Here is a 25,732-nt window from a genome sequence, read left to right on the forward strand (position 1 = left end):
CCACCTATTATCTTAAGCATTTGGTAAATGAACTATAATTGCCATATTTAATTTGATTGGCAACTATATGCAGTCTATGGAGTGCATAACGTGACTGAATTTTCCATGTTAGAATGAGCTACTTAGGTGGCTATCTTAGGTGGTCCCGCTCTGATTATAAAGGAAAAATCTATATTTGATAGAATGTTTAATTTGGATGTATACAAATTCGGGATAGTCTATACTAATATTATAAAGAGGAAAGATTTGTTTGTTTGTTTGTTTCGAATAGGCTCCGAAACTACTGGACCGATTTGAAAAATTCTTTTTCCATTAGAAGCCGACATTGTCCCTGATGAACATAGGCTACTTTTTTTATTTTTTTTATTTTTTTATTTTTATTTCATGTGTGTTTTAATGTTTCCGAAGCGAAGCGAGGGCGGGTCGCTAGTCTCTTATAAACAGAATATCAATGTTCAGTGCCTCATGTTCAATTATTAATGAATGATTATGGCGATCCCACAAATCTCGATTTTTACCATCACCGCACCGTCCACCACTACAGCACAGTTCGTCCGCACTACTGGAACAATTGCGCTCTCCCTTCTTCATCCCAACAAATCATTAGTCTCTGACATGAACAGTTCCAAAGCGTTTCATGAACGCTATGACTTTCAAATGAGATTGAAATCTTACCGTTAACGGTAGTTAATGGTCCTTGAATATCAGTGAGCATTTAACAGCTGGGCTGTATGTATCAGTACTGATCAAAGGCATAAGAAATAATAAATAGCTCGGTATCGATTGGGACTCGTATACCTGTGTCGAAATTGAAAACAAATCCTATTAATCTATAAGTTCTTACTTGAAAAAGAAAACGATAATATAAAGTTACATCACATTTATTTCTGATTCATATAACGTTGCGGGTATGTACATTTCAAATATATATATAATCTATAAATAATACTGAGAAACGATATTCAAAATTTACAAAATAAAATTAGCGCATGAACATTTTACACATCTGTAAGCGTCGAAAAGCTTAACTGGACAAGCTCCGACCCTGGCTTTGTTACAAACTGAATCTTATGGGTTTTAGATTTTAAGGAAAATATTTTCGTTATTTCCCGAGTAAAAACTTACACAACTATGTAAACTATTCAATAATGTCGTTAAAATTTTAAAATAACATGTATTGTCATATTATTATTATCTTAGATGATACCGATTTCTTTATTGTTTCTTTAAGTACTTAAGATAGATAAGCTGCTGTAATAATTTGTACAACGTTTAAAAATCACAATAAATGCCGCATTCCGTCTTAACGGTTTATAGTTTACAGAAATTATGGTCTGCTGGTGTACTCTCATGATACACGTTCGTATTTAGATATTTCCGGCACACTATTGAGTATCTGGCACTGTTTCATTTGTACATAATTATTTTCAATGTTATTATAGTTTAGATAAAAAAAATTACATTTCAGAGATTGAACTAGTGAAACTTAAATCTTAAATAAAATAAATTATTAATGTTAACATAACATTTATACTAAACAGTGGCGTTTCGTTTGAACACTAAAGATGTATCGGGCGGGCGCCGCACGTCGGGCTGTGTTGGTCTCGCGGTGGTCATTCACGTTCAAAAATGTTTCAATGTAGCCCTGTGTAACAGATGGAGAAAAAAATTTTACTGGTGGTAGGACCTCTTGTGAGTCCGCGCGGGTAGGTACTACCACCCCGCCTATTTCGGCCGTGAAGCAGTAATGCGTTTCGGTTTGAAGGGTGTGGCAGCCATTGTAACTATACTGAGACCTTGGGTGGCGGCATTTACATTGTAGATGTCTATGGACTCCGGTAACCACTTAACACTAGACGGGCTGTGAGCTCGTCCACTCATGTATGCAATAAAAAAATTGTTAAATAAATTTAGACAAAACTATATTGAGGGGTGAAAGGCTATTTGGTTTAAGTGACATTCTGCACGCGAAAGTGCGTTTTATTTGATATTAGCATCAACAGTTCGATGTTTTTAATTAGACTTCAATCTCGACCACTGCACGAACACTAGATATGAACTATACAGTAGGATAATTTCAAGCAGAATTGACATGTTTGTTCATAATCGGCAAATGGTGGTCGTCCGTTAGGGAGGCTTAAACGACAAAGAGTAGATCTTCCACCGAGCGGGTGATATTTGCTCGGTAGACCGACGGTCCGAATGTTGTTGTTCGGAACTTGTATATATGTAAGCTTATCTTGAAAATGTTGTAAGCGAGATTCAGGCATCTGTCAAATATCTTGCGTTGTATGATGGCTACCCGCCACAGTCCGTCAGTTAGATCAGGTCTTATAAAAGTCTATCCGGATATTAGACGGAACACCCGAGTGTGCGATACTCGAGACACTTCCGCGTGATCCGTTCTCGACTGATTCCCAGGATGGTTAGTAGAGTCCTACTTGTGGTGTTGGTGTCGGCTAGTAGGTGCGGATGACGGGCGGCACGGTGCTGCACTCGGCGGCGTCGAGCGTGCGGTCGATGACGGGGCGGTAGGTGAGGCGCGTGTCGCCGGTCGCGGGGTCGGTCTCGGCGAGCGTGTGCTTCCTCCAGTGCTGCTCGAACGGCAGCTTACTCTGTTGATGATAGACGACGATAGTTATTTGACTGGATTTAATACGATGAACAACATAAACCTGAGTATTTTTTTTATTTCGTAAAATTTAAAAGTTTTCTCTCCCTACGTATAGTGTTTCCCATTATGGCCACTAGATGGCGATGTTTGGAATCCTTGCAAATCTTAATTGACTTATTGTTTTAGTAACCTAACAAGTAGGTGAGCTCACGGGGCTCAAATCTGACGACGTTGCTAACACTGGCCCTAGCAAGAGCAGTGCTTCGGAGAATCTACCACCAGATCGGAAATGCGACTCGCTGGGAAGATCCGGCTAGAAATTCAATGGGCCATAATTAACGTTAATGCGATCTAATAGGTAGAAAAGCTAGCTTCACGCACAGTTCGGTACGTATGACATTAAATCCATTGGGCTTAAAATAGTTTAAATTAAATAATGTGCCATACAATGTTACAACTTTTTTGATTGAATATTGTCTTTTTTCGATGAAAATTCATCTGCTTTTAGATGTCGAGAGTTTAATCGCAAAAAAAATTATTACTAAACGACAGCTTTAACTGCATAATATTGTTGCAAGCCTGAAAATTTTGCACTTTTATTAATCCTCTTTTTCGGATACACCTTGATGATTGTACCTTGCCCCGAAATTTGTGTTGACAATCCCCAAGAAGGCATTACATTAATATCTCACCTGTCCTTCGAGAGGTTTAGAGTAGTCGTACTCGTCGCGTCTGGTCTTGAAGTCCTCTCGGGCGTGGGCTCCGCGCGACTCCTCCCGCGCCAGTGCTCCCTCCACAATCTGCACCGAGTTGATGAGAAGGTTCTGAAGCTCCAGCGTCTCCACTAGATCACTGTTCCAGATCAACGACCGGTCGGACACTTTCACATCTTTTATCTGCTTGTAGATCTCGTGAATCTGGCGTTGACCTGTGTTAGAAAAAACGAAAATTCGCTATATAATATTTTACAATTGCAAATAATAAAAATAATGGCACTAAAATTTAAAAAAAATGTGGAAAAAACTTGAGAGGTGTCAAGGGACACCCGGATGGAACGAAGTTCCTTTCGATTAATTAGTGAAGGAATAGTAATAAAAAATAAAATTTTATTTTATAAAATATATTTATATAATTATAATTAATTAATTAAAATAACTGCTTTGTTTTCTGTGGGAGAGACAGACAGACAGAAAAACACTCGCACGCCGCACGGCTTACAACTATAGCAAAAAGTGTCGTTACAACTTTTCGTCTTAATTTTTTCCGTCTAGCCCCCTTCCGCAACGCGCGATAAGGAATTTCGTTCCAAAAATCATCATCGATCGCATGAACGGGAAATTATAGAGATGTACCTCTTTACAGCGTTTCTTACTTGCTCGCTCCGGGAATTTCAATATCGCAATAATCGTTACGTTATAATACACATTGTAAAAGTTAATATTTAAAAAAAATCTAATATTAAAAAAAAGAAAAAATACAATATGCCCGCTGAGTTTCTTGCCAGTTCTTCTCAGAACGGAGGCTAGTTTTTCTGAATTGGCGGTAGTTCTTTTTGACGTTCAACAAGTATGTACTTTCATTTATGTTGAATAAAAAAAAATTTCATTTGATTTGATATGATTCTATTCCATCACATTAAGTCCTCGTTCGACGGGATATTATTATGCGATTTACGACTTTACGAACTTGATTTAACATGCGCTTTCGGATTACGTTCCTTTCAAACTATTTAGAAGCGTACTGAGGTCAGTGTGTGCTTATGTGTGTACAGGTGTGGTTTGTTATTTGTTTTTAGTATTCGCGGGATATTTTCACTCGTAATATAATAAAAGTCAAACACACTATTTCAATAACATATCTATAATGTTCAGATATATGTGTACAATATTAAAATATAAACAAAAAGGAGTAAGCAACGTTAGGCACGAGACGGTACAAATTAAACTAAAATTTCGTTTTTATATCACTGCATAGTATAAAACAAAGTTGCTTTCTCTGTCCCTATATCTGTCTGTCCCTATGTATGCTTAATTTTTTAAAACTACTCAACGGATTTTAATGCGGTTTTTTTAATAGATAGAGTGATTGAAGAGGAAGGTTTATATGTTACATCCATTAAATAGTGGACAAGTCAATAGTAAATAAATAAAATATAAATATTTACTAACAATCACGCCACGTTAACTGGTCCCGTGATAAGTTCGTAAAGAACTTGTGTTACAGGTACCAGATAACTGATATAAATATAATATTGTTATTATACACATACATATATTTAATATACACCCATAACCCTGGAAAGACATTTATATTTATCATACAAATATCTTCCCTTGGCGGGATTCGAACCCGCGACCCCCTTGTGTAGTGACCATGTCACTTACCACTACACCAGACGGCCGTTTAATGTTAATAAATTACAGTTTCCGAAGAGAAGCGACGGTGGGTCGCAAGTCGAACTTAAATCGGCTTAATAAAGAACAATGAGCCATTAATAACTAAGCTAATGAATGCGCACACGGCATTGGCATTTTCTAGATAGTAACTATGGAATTATTGTCGATAAACTAACGCCCTTTTAACACAGAAAAATACGATACTTTTTTAATAAACTGGCACTAGAATATCATTTCATACAATAATGTACTTTGACCCTTTTAGCTCCGGACCACAAAATTATAGAAAAGTACAGTCATTATTTAAACAGAGATTTGGACCTTATGTTTCATTCATAAGCTATCTATTTCTGAAAATAACGCCACGGCAAAACGCCACATCAATATAATATACTGAAATTATTTTCAGGGAACATGTGTTAGCTGTCATGAAGTCATCATCTGTCTACCCGGAAACGAATCTTGTTGAATGACGTCACGGGACGCCTTTTCTTTATTGCTTAGATGGGTGGACGAGCTCAAAGCCCACCTGGTGTTAAGTGGTTACTGTCCATAGACATCTACGACGTAAATGCGCCACCTACCTTGAGATATAAGTTCTAAGGTCTCAAGTATAGTTACAGCGGCTGCCCCACCCTTCAAACCGAAACGCATTACTGCTTCACGGCAGAAATAGGCAGGGTGGTGGTACCTACCCGTGCGGATTCTCAAGAGGTCCTACCACCAGTAAAAAACGCTGCATATATATTGCAGTAACGTCTAGTATGTACCTAGCAGCGTCGATACAGAAGCATATAACGTCAATCTCAGAAACGCACAGATGACGTGACGCGTGACTTGAGTGAGACGGCATGCTGAGTGAACAGTACGAAAAATCAGAACTGCGTATGAGTAAATAAATAAAACAACATTTATATATGTATATGCCTGCGCACGTTTTCGTTTGTTATTGATCAAGTTCAAGAATTAAATTATAATAAAATTATGCTTAACCTATTTGTTTTCACGTCTAAAAGGTTGCATTCAAAATTAAACTTTCAACGTACGTCTTTAAGACACATAATTCACGTACCTTCCTCCAAGGTGCTCTTCTGTCTAAAGACGGCGGCATTCTTCTGCATGCATTTTTGCATTCTAAGTCTAAGGTCGGCTGTAGAGATCGAACCATTGGCGTATCTGATGCTGTCCAAGTTGGCAATGCTCGCCTCTCCCGTTGTCTGATAAAAGAAAAACACGTTTATTTTATTTAATGTTTATCTCCTTTACAATTCCGTTAAAATAATATGTATTGAATTCAAAAATAAAATATTGTGAGGTCATTAAATACGTTTTATATATATCGTATACAGTTCTGGTTGTTTTTAGAATCATCGTATAGTAACCGGCAAACTTCGTGAGCAAATGGCCTTGACTGCGCAGAACCGAATTTTAGATCACTTTGGTGATGAGGGTGAGGCGCGACGGCAGGGGAAATCGTATCGAGCGCTTTATTGGTAGATCAGTCGAACCCTGCGCCCCGCACCGCGCCCTCGTTCCGCTTGCTCCCAAAAGTACGCTTGCGTATAGTGGAAAGTCTATCGTTATTAATCGTTAAGTTATTTGTTATAATTGCTTGTTGACTTTGTTGCCATTGCTATTTGTTGAGTGTTTGTTGATTTTTTATAAACAATACACTATGCCGCGACAAACTGGTGTAGTATTCAAAAGAAAGGGTAGAAAAAGTGTCTAAGACGTATATTGCTTCATTATAAAACAGGGGAAGAATGATATGGAAAAAGTAAAACAGACTTCGGAAGCAACAAAAACATCAGTGAGTACTGTTAGGTGCATTATTAACGAAGCTAAAGGCTCTGGCTTGCTCGCCGTGTTTCGGACTCCGAGTAAGAAAAGATCAGGGAAGAAGAAAGTTCCCGGAATGGATATTTCCGTTCAATCAGTAATAAAAAGATGTAATCATAATAACTACATAACAAGCAGCGAAACTCCGTACCGTAGAAAGGCTTCGGAAAATTTAAAGAAGATATAAATTTTAATGGCTCGGAATGAAGTTTATGACGAATTATGAAAGAGCTAGGCTTCAGATGGAGAAAAAAAAACAGAAAATAATCGGAAGCTGGTAATTGAAAAAAGTTATATTCGATTAATATGAATCGAATATTTAAAAAAAAAAAAATTAATTATAGACAAAAAAGAAGACCGAACCGACCGAGTTGACTCGGGTGATGAAAACAGTGATGATGATGATGGTCAAGATTATGATAACGAAAAAAATATACAAATACCAGCTTCGCTTCACCTGAACCAAGACTTGGCAACAGCTCTAGTTTTGACTTAATAGAAGGAATATCTATTTTACCCCAAGATTAAATTATTACAATTATTAACCTTTATTTTATGTTGATGTTCTAATAAATATATAAATAAATACATATGTTGATTTTAATAATTTAATTGCATTATGACGCAGAGTAAATAATGTTTTTGCACGTGAGTGTACCATGCGCGAACTTACCCCCACTACGTCAACAAATGCTCAAGAAGTTTGCCGGCTATTATAACTGTGTTAAAACTAGCCGACCCACTCACAGTATCGCTTAGCTTCTTTGTTTTCATTTAATTATTGTTTTTTTCCACACCGAATTACTAGTAGCATAAGGGGCTATTTCAACTCCAAGCGCACTGATGGATGAACTAACAGGCTCAACCTGATAGATCATGCTAAGATCGGCCCTAACAAGAGAAGTGCTTCGCTGTAATTAATTGTAAGCTAATTCTTTCAAGTCCTTGCCCCCCCCCCCAGAACAGCTGTAGGCTAGTGACTAGATAAGAAAAAAACTTTCAGCCCACTGTCTCTCGCCGGATCTTCTCAGTGGGTCGCGTTTCCGATCCGGTGGTAGATCTTGTGAAGCACTGCTCTTGCTAGGATTAGTGTTAGCAGTGTCGTCAGGTTTGAGCCTCGTGAGCTCACCTACTTGTTAGATTACGCTGATATAGCCTCTTAAGGTTATCAGCTTAGGTAGTGAAAAAAAAAGCGCAGTAGTTTCAATTATATAAAACGGCTGTTCTACTCCAACAGTAACGTAACTATAAAAGCTAATTTGTTGTACTGGTTGTGATTGCGTTCGAAAACGCAAGCTTTAGGGTGCCTGTCCACCGCAGCGGAGAAACGGAGAAATATTAACCAATAAGATTGCACAAAATCAAAATCATTGCAAAATGCCTGAGCTGATAACCTTGAGAGGATATGTCAGCGTAACCTAACAAGTAGGTGAGCTCACGGAGCTCAAACCTGACTGAGGAGCGTTGGGCTTATCTAGTTAATTGGTGTGACATGAAAAGAGCGCGACGTTAAGTACGCGGCGTTAAGTACGCTTTCTGTTTGACGAAACCTTAAGTAAGCAAGTAAGCTCTGTCGCGGCGTTAGGACGCTTTGACGTCAGGCGATGTAATTTTTTTTAATTTTGGCGTATGTTACTTTGCGTCAAGGAGCGTTAGGCTCATCTAGTCAATTTGCAATTAGTATGTATACTATAAGGTGTGACATGAAAAGAGCGCGACGTTAAAACGCAGCGCTAAGTACGCGTTCTGTTTGACGAAGCTTTTAGTCTCGTACTCGATGTAGCGTTGTTATCGACTTTAGATAACAAAATACTTGTGGACGTCGATAAAGCACTTGCAGAAACGATTCCATTATGCTTATCACAGCACATTTCTGATATAACCAAGCTTTACGAATAATCAAGTAAGGATTTATTTACATCCTTCTTGTTGTGATTTTTCGATAAACAGTACATATCATTGTCGTATTGTAATACGCGCATTACGTATTAAAGAAATTTTAAAATTGATTTATAATTTATAGCACGACATGCACACACAAAATTATAATTACCGTAAAGAGTTATATATGTGTATATAGTGTAAAAAATACGATAATCGATTACATTATTGTTTTGCTGTTGTGAGTTAGGCGCGACGAATCATCGATACGTGATTGATAAAATTCGACCCAGTATTATCGCATGAGGGCTATTTAAAATTTACTCTTCAATTATTGTATGTTTGTGGTCGACTACACAAGCGTTTAATATTTTACTTATATTATCACTGACTGTAGGGCATCTTGTGAGGTCACACGGATAGGAACAACCCCGTCTATTTCTGACCCGAAGCAGTACTGCGCTGTGCTATAGGGCTGAGACTTAAGAGTCATGTCAGCATATGACATATCTTTGACGTTTTATATAAAATTCAACTAAAAAATAGAAAATAAATTTTAATAAATTTAAATAGAAAATAGTGTAAAATATATTTTATTGTAAAAAAAGCGTGGGGTGCATGGTGTTATTAGTTATAAATATTTTTCTGACAGATATGAGTAGAAGAATTATTATTTCAATAATATCTTTAAAAGCACCCCACGCTTTTTTATATAAAGCGTGTTTTTTTTTAACTATTATTTATTTTTCATTTTTTATTTAAATTTTCTATAAAAGCGTATTTTTAAAACTATTAAGTACTTTAACATCAATTGCTGCCTTATCAACTATAGATAAAAATTATATAAATTGGCAAAAATCTTATTTTGCAAATTGAATAATGGAAAATAATTTTATCAAATTCGTGTATTGTCATCGGTCCTCGATAAATCTACAAAGTTCGAATGAAATCTGGCCGTTTAAAGTGGATCAAAATCGCGTTTAAAGGAGTCAGTGACAAACATACATACAAATGAAGCTAATATAAAGCGTGTAAAAAGGAGGGTGCACATTACGGGCGCGAGCGGCGGCTGCGGGTCCCCGGGGCGCGCCGTGTCGGCCACGGTGAGTGCGCAGGCGCGGCCGAACACCACGATGTCCAGCAGCGAGTTGGCGCCCAGCCGGTTGGCGCCGTGCACGCTGGCGCACGACGCCTCGCCCGCCGCCAGCAGCCCCGCCACCACGCGGTCCGCGCCGCCACGGTGCGTGATCACCTGCGGACACCACACTCATCACGCTCTGCAACCCAACTACACTTTTGATGTCTGGGATTTTCAGCAGTGAGTCCCAGCACGTTTATTTGAAACTACATTTCTTTAGATTTCTTGCTAGATACATAAACTTCTTAATTTTTTGGGTCCAGAAAAAAACGCTGGCCCTCCCCCAGCCATAGATTGCTAGGGGCTGAGCGGTATACATTAAATTTAACAAGAATAAAATCTCTTGTCGCTCAACAATCTGCATCCAAGCCTCAGCAGCGTAGACGTCGTCGTGGCCTAACGGATAAGACGCCCGATGCATTCGTGTTGAGCGATGCACCGATGTTCGAATCTCAGGCGGGTTCCAATTTTTCTAATGAAATACGTACTCAACAAATGTTCACGATTGACTTCCACGGTGAACGAATAACATCGTGTAATAGAAACCAAACCCGCAAAATTATAATTTGCGTAATTACTGGTGGTAGGACCTCTTGTGAGTCCGCACGGGTAGGTACTACCGCCCCGCCTATTTCTGCCGTGAAACAGTAATGCGTTTCGGTTTGAAGGCGGGGCAGCCGCTGTAACTATACTTGAGACTTATCTCAAGGTGGGTAGCGCATTTCCGTTGTAGATGTCTAAAAAAAACCTTTAAAAACAAAAAAAGCAAAATAAAATCCGTTGTGTGCAGTGCGTCTGACGCCGGCCAATGGACGCGTACCTTAAGCCTTTGTGTCTGACAACAAAAACTTATCAACTTACCTCCCCGCGGAAATTAGTGGGAGTGCCACCCATATTATAGTGCACTGTCGGTAGCACAGGAATGGGTTCCTTAGTGACGTCGACCCCGGCGAAGATCATGGCCGTCTCCGAGATGCCGGGCAGACGCTGCTTCAGTTGTTCGGGAGGCAGGTGGTGCAACTGTAGGTGAACGTGGTCCTTCTCCGGGCCGCAACCGCGACCTTTACACCGTAATTATTACACGGGTCAACACCAAATTTGACTTTGATTGCAAAGCATAAAATTTCGATATTTTAGATCGTAATTAGACGAAAAAATACACGGCATGAAACAGGTTGCTTTTGAACTTTAATAAATTGACCACATATGAAACAAAATGCATCAGCACTCTCGTGACATTCTAAGTTTTTCTGGACTTGTACAAAACACCTGATCGTTGTTGTGCTATCTAGTGTCACTGTGTAAACGTAAACACTCCACTCTCATAGCGCGGTTTTTTTGAAAAAAAATAAAATTAATTAAAATTAAAAAAAAAAAAAAAAAGATTATTATAACTATCACAAAAGCAAACTTTATACCAAAATCAGGTATTGTATTTTCGTTTTTCTGAATAATTAACCGGAAAACCCTAATATAAACGTTAGGACAAAGAACGAATTTCTTTTTGTAGAGTTGTGTTATTATTCATTACATACAATATAAATGTCACGTAATTTCGGGAATGTCAACATGTCAAATGAATGAATAAATGAATGAATGAATACAATATACAAAACATTTCTAATTATTATATAATTCTTAGGTATTTCATTAATATATACCTTCCATTATTTCAACCGTCATAGCACGCGAGACCACGTCTCGACTGGCCAGGTCCTTGGCGACGGGCGCGTAACGTTCCATGAACCGTTCGCCCTTCGAGTTGACGAGGAAGCCGCCCTCGCCGCGACAACCCTCGGTCATCAGGCAACCGGCACCGTAGATACCTGCGCACGAGGTTGTTAACGAGCAACTTTAAATCTTATTACTTTGGTCATTGGACGCATGCATAAATAACAAAATAGACATAATTTCAAACCATCAATTATGATGATTCAATTATTGTCACTTTTTAAATTGAATTTATTGAAATATTCGAAACGTGGAAGTGAGATTGTGAATTAAAAACTTAATTAGAAAGGTAATAATTAAGTATAACTGGGAAAAAATCACGCACGGTAAAATAAATAAACATATATAAATGATAATTTTAGTTGGATTAACAGAATTATGCAATGCCATCTGTTTGGATGAAACTCTTTTATTTAAAAGGTTACGATTCGATTTACATATTTTAACTATGTTCAGTTAATATATTTTGTTACGATGTGGCAACCCTATGTACGGTATGTACTTAATCGGGTATATTAATGTAAAATTTAATACGGGTGGATAAGCGCAGCAACCGTACTTAATTCTAAAACGATCATTAAATTTATGTGTGTACAAAACAAAACACTTCGAATAATCAAAACAAAAAAAACAAAAGACAATGTTCGCAAAACTCATCTAGCAGAAAATCTTTTTCGCATTTAGTAAATGAGTAAGTAATCGCGAATAGAACGCTGTTTACGAACCGTGAACAAGTGAGTTTACGATTTACGACGCATGCCAGCGAACGAGTATCGGATAGTTTTTTATTTTTCGGAATAAATTTTGCCTCGTTTGGCCGTATCCGATTCGTTTCTACTAAGAGGATATTATTATATTGAATTAAGTACCATTCGCGAAAATAATTACATCGGTTTTTTTTTATGTATTTTTTTCAGGGCGCGCAATGTGATACGTAGAGTTAGCTGTTTTCGTCCGGGCTGCCGTTTTACAAAATAACACAAAAGCCGTTGAAATTTTTTGATACGTTTTAGTTTTAAGTTACACGTGCTCTTTATAAAATGAACGAATACGAGCCATACATCACTAATTTAGATTACAGTCATTGTTGATGTCCATGAGCTACCACTAACCATCAGCTTAGATCATTCACTATTTTGCGTTCTTAACAAAAACCCATTATGACACGATTTTCTTAACATTAAGAAGTGTAAATGAGTAAGTGAGTATATCAGAGGAAGTGTGAAAGTGGCCCCGGTAAGCAACAAATTAAGGAGCGGACGGTTAGTGTGGTATGGACATGTGATGCGCAGAGAGAAGATGCATGTGACTAAGGAGATGTATGGAAATGGTAGTGCAAGGTAGAGGGGGAAGAGGTCGACCGAAGAAAACATGGATGGAGTGTGTGAATGACGATATGAGAGAGAGAGGAGTGTGTTGAGATGACGGCTGATAGAAGAGAATGGAAGAGAAAAATTAGCTGTGCCGACCCCACCTAGTGGAATAAGGTGAAGAAAAAACAAGAAAACAAAAACAAAAACAAGCTCATGTAAATGTATTTTTTTTTGTTTTTCATTGTTTCCAATTGAACAAGTTAATCTGCTATAGAAACTGGATATACAAGTTAACTGCATATTCCACGCTTTTTGTATCCAATTATTACTGTTTATTATTGTTTTCACTAAATATCAAATTTGAATTTATGAATTCTTATAACGATTATGTAATCGTGGTGAACTAAGATGAATATTGTCTTTGTGTATAAAGGAAACGAGAAAGATCTTCCACCACGCCAAAGTTTTGACTTGGAACTTATATATCCATGAAATATTGTTTTATTACGTCATTGGTTTTTAACGGATTTCACTTGTTCTATAACATCTACTATTCGACTTGAATTAATATCGAAGTATTTAGTACATTAATTCCGGATCGGTTACGATTCCTCCAAACTCCTCGTCATTGTTGTGACTGCTATAACTATACTAGTCCGGGTTCGATTCTTAATCGGTATCAGGATGTTTGTTATCCATCTTTTTATTGCATAGATGGGTGGGTAGACGACAGCCCACCAGGTGTTAAGTGGTTACCGGAGTCCATAGACATCTACAACATAAATTCCGCTACCCACCTTGAGATATAGGTTCTACGGTCTCAGCATAGTTACAACAGCTGCCCCAGCCTTTAAACCGAAACGTATTACTGCTTCACGGCAGAAATAGGCGGGGTGGTGGTACCTACCCATGCGGACTCACAAGAGGTCCTACCACCAGTAAAAATCCGGGGTCTTGGTGCACTGGTTCTCGTCTCCGATGTTTACCGAGAACGGGAGAAAGCCCTTCGTTGCCTGCGGTAGACAGTCCAAATAACGAGGGGGGCCATGTCCCTAAAAACCTTACCAGTTGGATGGAACTGCACAAACTCCATATCCTCATTCTGCAGACCGGCTCGAGCGGCCATGGCGGTGCCGTCCCCTGTGCAGGTGTGCGCCGACGTGCAACTGAAGTATGAGCGGCCGGTGCCTCCCGTCGCCAAGATCGTGTTCTTCGCTTGGAACCTGGATTACAAACCATACGTCATCTATACCTTTTTTTATAGCTTAGATGGGTGGACGAGCTCACAGCCCACCTGGTGTTAAGCGGTTACTAGAGCCCATAGACTTCTCCAACGTAAATACGCCCGCCTTGAGATATAAGTTCTAGGGTCTAGATACCGGTCATAAACTGTACTTACTTTAGTTTCATTCAGAATAATAATTAATGATACAATTTTTTTATTAAAAGTAATGTTTGATTTCGCTTTTTAATACGCTTTTATTAGCTTCAAACGTATGTATGTTAGTATGTAACGGAATCTTTGAACATGATTTTGACCCCCCCCAAAACGTCGGATTAACTCGAAATTTGATATACTTATTAAGGACCGATGACAATTGATTTAAACAAAAATTGAAAAAATTGAAATTCAACTAAAAAATGATAAATAAATAATGGTTTAAAAACACCACGCTTTTTTTTACAATAACATAATTTTTTCTTACAATATTTTGATGAAAATTTATTAAAATTTTATTTTCTATTTTTTAGTTAGATTTTCTATAAAAGCGTATTTTGTTAGTTTTTTTAACTATTATTTTATTATTTGCGACCTCTCAAATTCTTAACACGTTTATATCGTCATGAAAGACTCGTCAGATTAAACCGTATAATATATTTTAATTATTTATTGGCTTCTCGAAAATCAAAGATATACTGTATTTATTCACACATTTCATTGAATTTCTCAATTCTGCCTCAGATGTAACAAAAGAATGTTTATCAAGGATGTAACATTAAAATTAGATTCATAAAACAAGACGGTCGGAGCCGGGCCGCGTGTCGCGTTGACCGATTATAATTATTTCAACTTTTTAATATAGATTGTGTAATAATTTAGACGTGTATGTTTGCATAGTGACAGAGGTCAAAAACAACAGTAACTACCTACTCTCGGGTATCTCTTAATGTTAACTGTTATCATTGACTAATTTTATATTAAAAAAAAAAGATGTATTATTTATAGTTTAGTAGGTCGTTAACCGGTACAATTTTCAAATTTTTATCTTATCAAGTTGAGACGTTCAATTGGTGCTAAGTGATCTTAAACGTAATGTGTTTATTTTGATGTTTCGATACTGAACGATTTTTCGAGTATCACCTGTCTTCCGATACAGAATCTGTCAGATTATATACTATCGATACTTGAACGACGATTCGAAATTACCAAATCTATACTAACAGTGGTTTTTACGGATGTTCCGTTATAACTACAGAACCATGCATCCGATTGACTTGAAATTTAGTATCCATGTAGAAAATACACGTATTTAATGGATAGGCTAATATTTATATGAGTATTGGACTCCCTGTAAAAATGACAATAAATAATAATATTAATTTTAAATGCCCAGAGAAGCAGGCGAGTACGCCTAGTGTTTATATAAAGTTTTCTAGACGCGTGTTTGTCACTGAATTAAATGGCTGAGTCGATTTTGAGGTTTTTATTTATTTGCGTAAGCCCTTGAATGATTTACACCTATAATGGACCTGGACCTTGGGACCTTGAACCTGGGAAGTGGCGTTACAATCGTATTGGACGTTGTCATAATATGTCATGGTCTAATTTATCAATTCGGTATATCGAATATATTACTAAATTCAAGTATTCGATTTTTTTGGTAGGATGTTCATTAGCCGAATGATCGCTAAAACCGTAATAACTAACTAATAGCAACAGTTACACGACATTAACTATGTAAATTATTTATGTATTTACCATGACTTTCTCTCTAATACCTATAGTTGATTGACACATTAAAAAAAAACACCTTTAGTTTTGTTTGCCATTTCTCAAAATGCATAGTGTAATTTTTTTTTTTTTTTATATAAATTTTTTTTATTGCTTAGATGGGTAGACGAGCTCACAGCCCACATGGTATTAAATGGTTACTGGAGCCCATAGACATCTACGACGTAAATGCGCCACCCACCTTAAGATATAAGTTCTAAGGTCTCAAGTATAGTTACAAGTAATGTTAATATTGTAAGCATACCTGTGCAGTGTTCCATCTTCGAGATTGATGGCGATGCATCCCTTGCAGACTCCGTCTTCCATTAGCAAATCGAGAGCGAAATACTCGATGAAGTATTCGCAGTCGTAGCGGAGTGATTGTCCATACAGCGTGTGAAGGAGGGAGTGCCCGGTTCTGTATAACATTTACCGTTTGAATATCTTCTCACTTTACACATTTTTTATTAAATACTAGCTGACCCGGCAGACTTCGTAGTGCCTCAATCGATAGCTAAAAGACCTAAACTTTTGTATAAAATAAACTTAAAACAAACAAAAGGAAACCGTCCGACGGGGGGGACATCAATGGGAAAACAAAATTGTTATTTTTATTTAATTCCGAGCATTTTCTTAATTAGCTTCCTTTACCTTTTATACCTTCTCTGGACTTTCACGAATAATTCAAGACCAAAATTAGCCAAATCGGTCCAGCCGTTCTCGAGTTTTTGGCGAGACTAACGAACAGCAATTCATTTTTATTTAAATAGATTTTATTAACAAAGACGTGAATAATACTTCCAGGTAAGCGTTATTGACATTTATTTGTGTGACGTTACGTTATTGATCACAAGATGGCAGCCTCGATTTCCTTCGCTATACTCTATCCACGGAGACAAGTTAATAGGAAAAACATAGCCTAGTTTGTTACCACTCAACGATAAGCGCTATTGTAGTGTGCAAAGTACATATATTTTTACTTCACACGTGCTACTCTGACTCTGCGTACGAAAAACAATTTAACAAATTAAAACTGACTTTAAAATAGGATTTCGTTCACAATTTCACACCACATAGACATTTATGGATTTGGTAAATAGCTGTTAATGTTATATTATGTAAATAAATATTTTTTATAATATTTATTAATTATAATAGTTGCGCAGTGTGTACGCTCTCTTAAATCTTTAACGCCACTTTTGTATTTGTCACTTATGCATGGTTATAATAATAATAATAATAATAATAATTTATTTCAGACCATATTTTAGCCCATATATAAAAATATAATTTGGAAATACATAAATATATGTATTTCCAAATTATATATAATAATATTTAATATAAAATAATAATAACTATTTTTGTTCATCGCATCTAAGTAGTATTATTGATCGAAGCCCCTATATGTTAATGATGCGCTCGGTTTATACCTAAGTTTAATTTACCTGCTGTTGCCAGGTACACATTATCCTGTTCGCTTATTCGCAAACTCGAATTTCAACGTATTCATAAAAACGTACATACATACATACATACAAACCCACACGTGCACATATACATACATTTGCATTCACATAAAAAGCTAACTTATCATCATTATATAATTTTCTAAACGTAGGCAATTGTTTAGAAAACATTTTCTTTAATATTACCCTAATGTGCAAGATTTTTTTAACTAGTTATTATATTTATTTTCAAATGTATGTTCTCGGATATGAGTTTAATTCTAATTATGTTTTATTAATACTGAATTTGTGAAAGGAAACCTTTTTTTTTGAGGTTCACTGTACATTAAATAAATAAATAAATAAATAAATAAATAAACAAACAAACAAATAAAATACATGAAAGCGAATGTAACTTGCCGCTATGAACTTTGTACATGCGGTTGCGCAAAACGCAAACAATTATTTACGTAACAATGCGCTTAAAAATCAACTATCTAATCTGTTTTCTTCACGTCAAGATAGATATTCGCGAAGTATGGGATATCGCTATTCAGACCGACACAGCTATTCCATGCGAATAGTACGAACCGCGATGTCTGGGATGTGCATTGAGCGAGCGAGGAAATAATTTTAAAAACAAAAACCACCTCCTATACTAATACTGACGCCATTTGTTGTTAATAGGGATGCAGTAAAAGCTCCTTCTTCGCGCTTCCTTCAATCGAGGATTAAAAGAAAATGCGATACAATTCCTATATTCGCGGCTAAAGATTTCCATGTTCGCGCATCTAATGGGTACAGAGGTATACACACGTTGATAAAAAGGATATATGGAGGAAATATGTAAGTATCCAACCGAATATCTTTTGTAAACGCGCTTTTCTATATTCATGGTTTCTCTATTCACGACAAATTTACGGAACATAATATACACAGCGAATAAAGAGCTCCTACTTACTGTATTTCATGATAAGATATATTTGAATGCCCTATTCACATACCTACTACAATGTCACAATGATTATGTAAGACGAATTAAATTTTAAACCTTATTAACATTTGAAGAATTTGTGGATAAACACAGAACAGTATCTTCATTCTAAGATACAATTTTCACACAACAACACATTACACATATCGATATGTACATAACATAGACATAATATTGAGAAGACCGCGATAATAGATAGCTGCCCTCACCATTTGAACCGGAATGTATGACTGCTTCCTGACATATATAGGCAGAATGCTTGTAGTTACACGTATTATTTTCTTACCTATGCAGCTATGCTGGTAAACTCGATGGTTTATGTCAGCTTAACCGGGAGAATACGGGGCTCTAACCTGACAACGTTACTAACACTAAGCCCAGCAAGAGCAGTGCTTCGCAGAATCTACCACCGGATCGGAAACGCGACCCACTGAGAAGATCCGGCGAGAAACTCAATGGGCTCACCGAGCCCTTTGTCGCAAGCGACGGGTTCGACGAGAACGGTGACCGGTGTCTGAGGTACTCAAAAGCAACGATAGCCGATCTGGAGGATCCGAAATGACGTGTCACACGGTAGTGTGGGTTAACAATACGTCTTACCACATGTAAACGTTCAAGTTAATTTTACATTAGCATAATTCATGAAAAACAATATACAACTTTATCAGCTCATTTCTCACAGTTCAATTTGCATAAACTTTTTATGCTAATAAGATGCTTATTGTTTTGTTCTTTCAGTAAGAAAAACCTATTTGTTTATTTTTTTAATAAAAACAAGAAAATATCTTAATCGTCTATCGGTTTTAAGGATTTTAATATATGTTTGCTTAAATACAAATAAAATGTATATTAGCGTGTAGTGTAATTTGTTTTGGTACCTGTCAGCTACGGCGCAGCATCTATGAGCTTGTCCTCCCTTTCCGAACTTGAGGGATTGTCCTCCGAAGGCCCTCTGGTAAATCTTTCCCTCCGGGGTGCGGGAGAATGGCATTCCGTAGTTGTCCAGTTCGATTACTGCATGAGGCGCTTCTTTGGTCATGTAGTGAATGGCATCCTACGACAGACAACATTACAATAGTTTCTTGAACTTCATAGGTTTATGTTAGCCGAATACTATGCGTTTAAAAATGCGGTGTGTGTAAAATTTTCAGTAGATCGGCTATTGTAGTTTTTTTTGCTTAGATGGGTGAACGAATTTGCGGCCCACCCGTTGTTAAGTAGTTACCAGAGTCAATAGATATTAACATCGTAAATGCCGCCACTCACTTTGAGGCATGAGTTCTAAACCTACGAATTTGCGGCCCACCCGTTGTTAAGTAGTTACCAGAGTCAATAGATATTAACATCGTAAATGCCGCCACTCACTTTGAGGCATGAGTTCTAAACCTATTTTTTTACGGTACAACGGCTGTCGCACCATTCAAACCGAAACGCATTACTGATTCACGGCAAAATAGGCAGGGCGGTGGTACCTATCCGTGCCGGCTCACAAGACACCATGGAACCAGTAATTACGCATTTTTCGTGGATTTGATTTTTATTACAAGTACGTACCTACATATTTCATTAAAAAAATTTGTACCTGCCTACGGGATTCGAACACTGGCTCAGTAGCATCGCTCGATACCAATGCACCGGGCGTCTTATCCCGCAGGCCAAGACGACATAAATAGCAGTTAAGTTGGGGACACATTTATCTTCCTTCAGAGTTAGCGTAGTCTTATTTATTGAAGGTAGATTGTGTCAATCGTTTTACGATATGGTATGAGGATATGGAAGAAAACCAAACATTCTAAGTACTAGCTTTTTCACCGGTTTTCGCGAGTCGTTGGCTCAATTAAAACTGCTTTTACGATTTAAACGTGCTTTTTCTTATTTTCATTTCATTATTACGAATTACACTAAACTAATTGTAATTCTTATAAATACTACTATACTTGACGGGTTGTTACAACGATTTTCATATCGGTACTGTAGGAAGGGCTATGATCACGGGTGGGAAGTTAAAACCTTGGCAAAAACCCTATATATAACGTAGATAAATGCGAAAGTTTAAAACAATTCGTAAGACTAAACATGCACGAGATTAATCTTGTATATTTTCCGTTAGATAAGGCGTAATAAGATAAAGAAACCTCCTACACTGACTCAGTAAACAAGATTATTTCCGAGGATAAGCCGGTTTGGTCACTAGCGGCTAGAGGTGTGTCAGCGTAGTTACCGAATAAAATTTTAATAAAATTCAAAGATTTGTCTATTTTATTTAACCTTTTTTTTGCTCTTAATCAATTTAGGTATTAAAAGTACCTGATCGACAGATTTAAATTTTTTTTCTACTGCTAATATTTGTGGTCGCTCTCACGGCCTACCTGGTGTAAAGTGGTTACCGGAGCCCATACACATGTACAACGTAAATGTAGCCACCCACTTCGTGACACGATTTCTGAGATCTGTTTTTACAGTAGGTACAACGGCTGCGCCACCCTTTAAGCCGATACGCATTACTGCTTCACGGCACAGAGTTAGGTAGGGTGGTGGTAATTACATGTGCGGACTCACAAGACGTCCTACCACCAGTAATTACGCAAATTATAATTTTGCGTGTTTGCGGGTATAAACATAAAATTAAAATAAATAACAAATAAAACGTTAAAAGGTAAAAAGAAGCATCTCCCAAAAATAAATATGACAACCTAAATATTGCTATAGAAGCTCAAAAAGTTTTTTCATACAATACTAATCAATAATGAACATATGAAATGTTTAAAAATACAATTTTCGTATTATATTAGATCGCACCAATTACTTGTGCTTATTAACATAATGTTTTTCCAAGGCCTTGAGACTATTGTATTCACGAAAATTAAATTAGTCACGTGGCCAGATGTAATTAATTATTTTAGAGGGTCTGTCATGTATGCTATGCTGAAGTAAATGATAATTTTGATTTTATTAAGATAATTAAAGTCTACAAATAATTTAAATCTTTTGTGATTATCACTTTTAGTTACAAAAACGGCTTGTTTGTGACCATTGCATATCACTTACACTTTAAAGACAAACAAAACTATCGCACTTGTCCATTTAGACAAACATAATAATTAGGTTTCTACATACTACCGTGTTAATATGTGAATAATAATGCTAATATGCATGAATGTGTTAATGTCTCAGTGATATTGACTGAAGTCCAAATAAGAATATGTTTATGAGCATATCTAACTATTCTTAAAGTGTAATTCTTTCATTTGACGATTTTTAAGACTATCTTCTACAATCCTGATTGTTAGACATTACAAAAAAAATATATGGTACTTTTATTAATACATATAGATATCTCCTATGTGTTTTAGTGTTTTAGTATAGAGGTTTATTCAATAGAAAATGAACATTAAAGTTACTAATAATTTATAAAATGATGGTTATCACATGTTTGAGAGAACCTACAGAGTATTGGTAAGTATTTCAAAATAAAATAAAAAAAGATTTATATGCTATTTCTCAGAATATTATCATTAATTATTTCTTGTCGTATGCATTCTGAACCCGTACAGGTATAACCACCCTGCCTGTTACGGCCGCAAGGTAAGCATGCGTTCTGGTTTGAAAGGCCCACCGCGGAAATTAAATTGAAACTTCGACTTCATGTCTCAAGGTGAGTTTTCGGTATTCAAGTAGTAATGTTTGTGGACTATAGTAACAGCGGTTTAAGTGCTATCTAAGCTACAAAAAAATTCTAAGGTAGCATTGTTCAAATGATATTGTAAAATCCCATTATTAAATAATTAGCTCTGATTATCTGGCCTTTATATTCCCATAATTTCTTTGTTTGTTCATTTATAACCCTTGTAATATATTTGCTTAGATATAAAACATAGTAGTTTGTATCAATGATTATTATGAACAAATCAACAAAGATAATAAGTTACAGATATTACCTGATCTCCAAGCCAGTCGGAACCTTTAACTGTGTCATACATATGCCAGAGCCAACTGTCTTCCTCCATGTTTCCTGAACAAAAATATTTCATTCTAAGAAATAATCAAATAAATATCAAATTCAACAAATAAATTTACACCAATTAAAAACAAATTAGGTACATAATTGTTTAAGATAAGATGTGGTTCATTTTGTAAGTATGTTTGACTCATTGACTGCTATACCAAAATCTCATTTTACTCTGAATGGCAACAGAGCATTTTTATTATTGATTGCATGCATTGCATGTAATTGCAAAATCATAACAAAGTGAAGGTAATTTTTTTGTGCATTTAGTAATTTTTTATTTCAAAGTATTTTGTAATTCTGTGGATATACATATACAAAATGCAGTTACTGTCAATCTTCATTAAATAGTAATAATTATAGACAATAATGAATTCAAGTACTCTAGTCAACAATAACCACTGTGGTGTCTTAGTACAAGCCATGGTCAGTCATATTTTACCTTTTTTTTGGTATTAAATAAGATATTGATAAGAAACAAATAATTTTGCTTATAACATACCCAAAGCAGCATTAATTCCACCCTGTGCAGCAACAGTATGTGATCTTGTAGGGAACAACTTAGTTACGACAGCAGTTTTAAATCCTTCTTGGACAAGACCAAAGGCAGCTCGCAGCCCTGCTCCACCAGCCCCAATAACTAATGCATCATGTTTGTGGTCAATTACTGTGTATGCTTTAGTCATATTTGTTGTAACTGAAGCATCTTTAGAAGTAGCACCAGAAGCAGCCACGTGAATATTTCGATATAAGTATGATGCCTAAAACAAAGCATACAAATTATAAAACTCTTACATGTTTATAAACAAAGTTTATAGGCCGAAGTTTTTTTTATTTTAATTAATGGTAACTCGCTGTAATTATTTTAATATACCTAATTATATTACAATTTAAACTGCTCATAATAGTCGGCAATAATTTAATTGTAATACTAATTATTTAAAATTTGAAGTGTTTCTGAGAGCATGGTAGCTGGAAAATTTTCCGTCCAAAACTGCAATAAGGTAAGTGCTATAAAGTAAGCCACTGAAAGACTTTCTATTATTCAAGAACGATAGCGTTGATTTATTTTATAAACATTTTTTTCATTCGTTGTTACATAACTTCTGTATTTGTAGAAAGTTGTTGTTATTTTTACGCACCAGTGACGCAGGACTGCGGGAAACTGCAGCTTTCATTAATGCACTCATGATGGAACTCTCTGTCCGCACCCAGAGTACAGTATTTTTAATTTAGAAAATAGAATTTTACATCCACCTAACCCTCCAATTCGTTTTGTCAAAATCATAGACACATTTGACACATAAGTTCACTGATCTGTATTCTGTGCTAGACAACTAGACCAGGGGTGGGGGGAGGCTTTTTGAAAACTACTTCGCTTTACTCTATGACAGAAGCTTTCCCCTTTTATTGTTCTTATGATCTATCACCAAGGACAAAAGAAACGTGGCCTATTTAGACCGAAACTAACGCTACCACCGAACTGATGTCAGGTTCTCCCAACTCAATTTTTTTTTTTATTCATGAGAAAATCATACTTTGTTTGTTAAATTATTACTAGGTACTTTTTTTCTATTATATCAGCCTGCAGACGTCTCACTGCTGGACATAGGCCTCCTCCAAGCCACACCACAAAGATCGGCCCTGCGCTACTTGCATCCAGCGGATCCCCGCGAACCTTAATAGGTCGTGGGTCCATCCTGTGGGAGGCTTAGCCACGCTATATCTTCCGGTTCGCAGCCGCCACTTAACAACTTTTCGGCGACCATTACAAGCGACATTATAAGCGACCAAGTCTCAGTGCCATATGCCATCACTGGAAATACACACTGGTCCAATATGTTCGTTTTGAGACATTGTGGTATTTGTGATGTGAAGATTTTATGTAGCTTTCTGAACGCCGCTCATCCGAGTTGGATTCGATTATTGACTTCTTTTTAGAAGGTGGACCTTAATAACTGGACAGTTTGTTCCAACTCGTCAACAACTTCAAGCGTAGAGCTTCCAATCTTTACATCAGTGGGCGCTTCATGAGCAAATTAACATAATTTTTGATTTTTTCATGTTCACAGACCACAAGCCCAGACTATAGTCCATAGGCCCACTCGGATAGAAGCTCTACTGAGGTCTTTGAGCATTGTACTGAGATCCTCCAAGGTTTCAGCTATAATCACAATATCTTCGGCGAACCGAAGGTGAGTTATGTACTTGCCGTTGATGTTGATGTTTAGTCCTTTCCATTTCACAGCTGAGAACATCCTACTATGCAGCGGCAAATAGTTTTGGAGAAATAACATCTCCCTGCCTCACGCGCCGCTGCAGAAGGATGGGTTCCGAAGCCCGGTCCTGTAATCGGACTGAAATAGAGTAGCGTTTTCAAACAATCACTTCAACACTTCGATACTGATAATCAATTTTGCAGAAGTGTGATAGTTCTGTTCTTCAAAAAGGGTGACAATACTCGTTTAAAGAATTATAGACCCATCTCACTTTTGAGTCATGTGTTTAAGTTGTTCTCGAGAGTTATTACGAATTATCGTCTCACGCGCAGGTTTAATGACTTCCAGCTGAACAAGCCGGCTTTCGGAAAGGCTATAGTACCATAGATCACAATTATACGCTGCGGTAGGCTGTACAAAAGACCGAAGAATACAACCTACCACTTTGCTTGGCATTTGTGGTCTATAAGAAAGCCTTTGATTAAAACCAGGGCTGTGTTACAGTCTCTCCAACTACTTATTATTGAGAATTAAACAGCATTTAAACCATTTAAATAGAGTATTTCTTATTTTGGGCGGCCTCCCGAACGATTCGACGCTTGATCTCTTTGCGAAGTTAGATTTACCTAGCCAGAGAGTATGTTCAAAGTAGGCGTCGCTAATAACTTTTTCGTTCTAATGTTAAATTTATATATAAAATATCCTTAGTAAATCAATAGCATGTATTGTTTATTAAGTTAGCTATTTAATTTTCTCAACCGACCTGACGTTTCTCGCGTAAAATCAGCGCTGCTATTAACCAGTTGAAAAAGAGAGTAAAAGCGTTTTTATTTTATAAACTCCAGATTTTTAAATTAAAGCAATAAAATATCAAGTAAATCGATTTACAATTACTCTTTACAATGATTACTAAAATTATAATAAACAATATTTTAATCAAAAATATTAAATTGCGCAAAATTTAAAAGTGAAACCACATCCATGCTTCGCATAGAACACAGTCACCTTGCATAACTAGAAGAAAAGCAATAATGCGTTCCAGTTTTTATGAATATACCACGCAATTTAAATTCAGACCTTATGTATCAGATTATTTAAAATCTCTACAAATTTAAGAAAAAATTGAGGCATCCAATACGAAAAAATTGTGGCGGGAATGTG

General features: G+C 36.6%; 1 protein-coding gene across 1 annotated transcript; it reads right to left on the bottom strand.

Annotated features, from left to right (window-relative positions):
• Nucleotides 1-865: 865 nt before the first annotated feature.
• Nucleotides 866-23,853, bottom strand: SdhA (succinate dehydrogenase, subunit A (flavoprotein)). Its single transcript, XM_089737487.1, has 13 exons — nucleotides 23,495-23,853; nucleotides 22,855-23,113; nucleotides 22,285-22,358; nucleotides 19,225-19,400; nucleotides 16,170-16,322; nucleotides 13,978-14,135; nucleotides 11,530-11,694; nucleotides 10,730-10,929; nucleotides 9,785-9,982; nucleotides 6,083-6,227; nucleotides 3,307-3,542; nucleotides 2,442-2,615; nucleotides 866-1,645 (listed from the first exon to the last, which is right to left on the bottom strand). The coding sequence occupies exons 1-12, from the start codon at nucleotides 23,540-23,542 to the stop codon at nucleotides 2,460-2,462; spliced, it is 1,968 nt and encodes a 655-aa protein (XP_089593613.1). The 5' UTR covers nucleotides 23,543-23,853; the 3' UTR covers nucleotides 866-1,645; nucleotides 2,442-2,459.
• Nucleotides 23,854-25,732: the final 1,879 nt, after the last annotated feature.

The sequence above is a fragment of the Bombyx mandarina genome, chromosome 03 (genome assembly GCF_030267445.1).
Source record: "Bombyx mandarina strain Sakado chromosome 03, ASM3026744v2".
NCBI classification, from domain to species: Eukaryota; Metazoa; Arthropoda; class Insecta; order Lepidoptera; family Bombycidae; genus Bombyx; species Bombyx mandarina.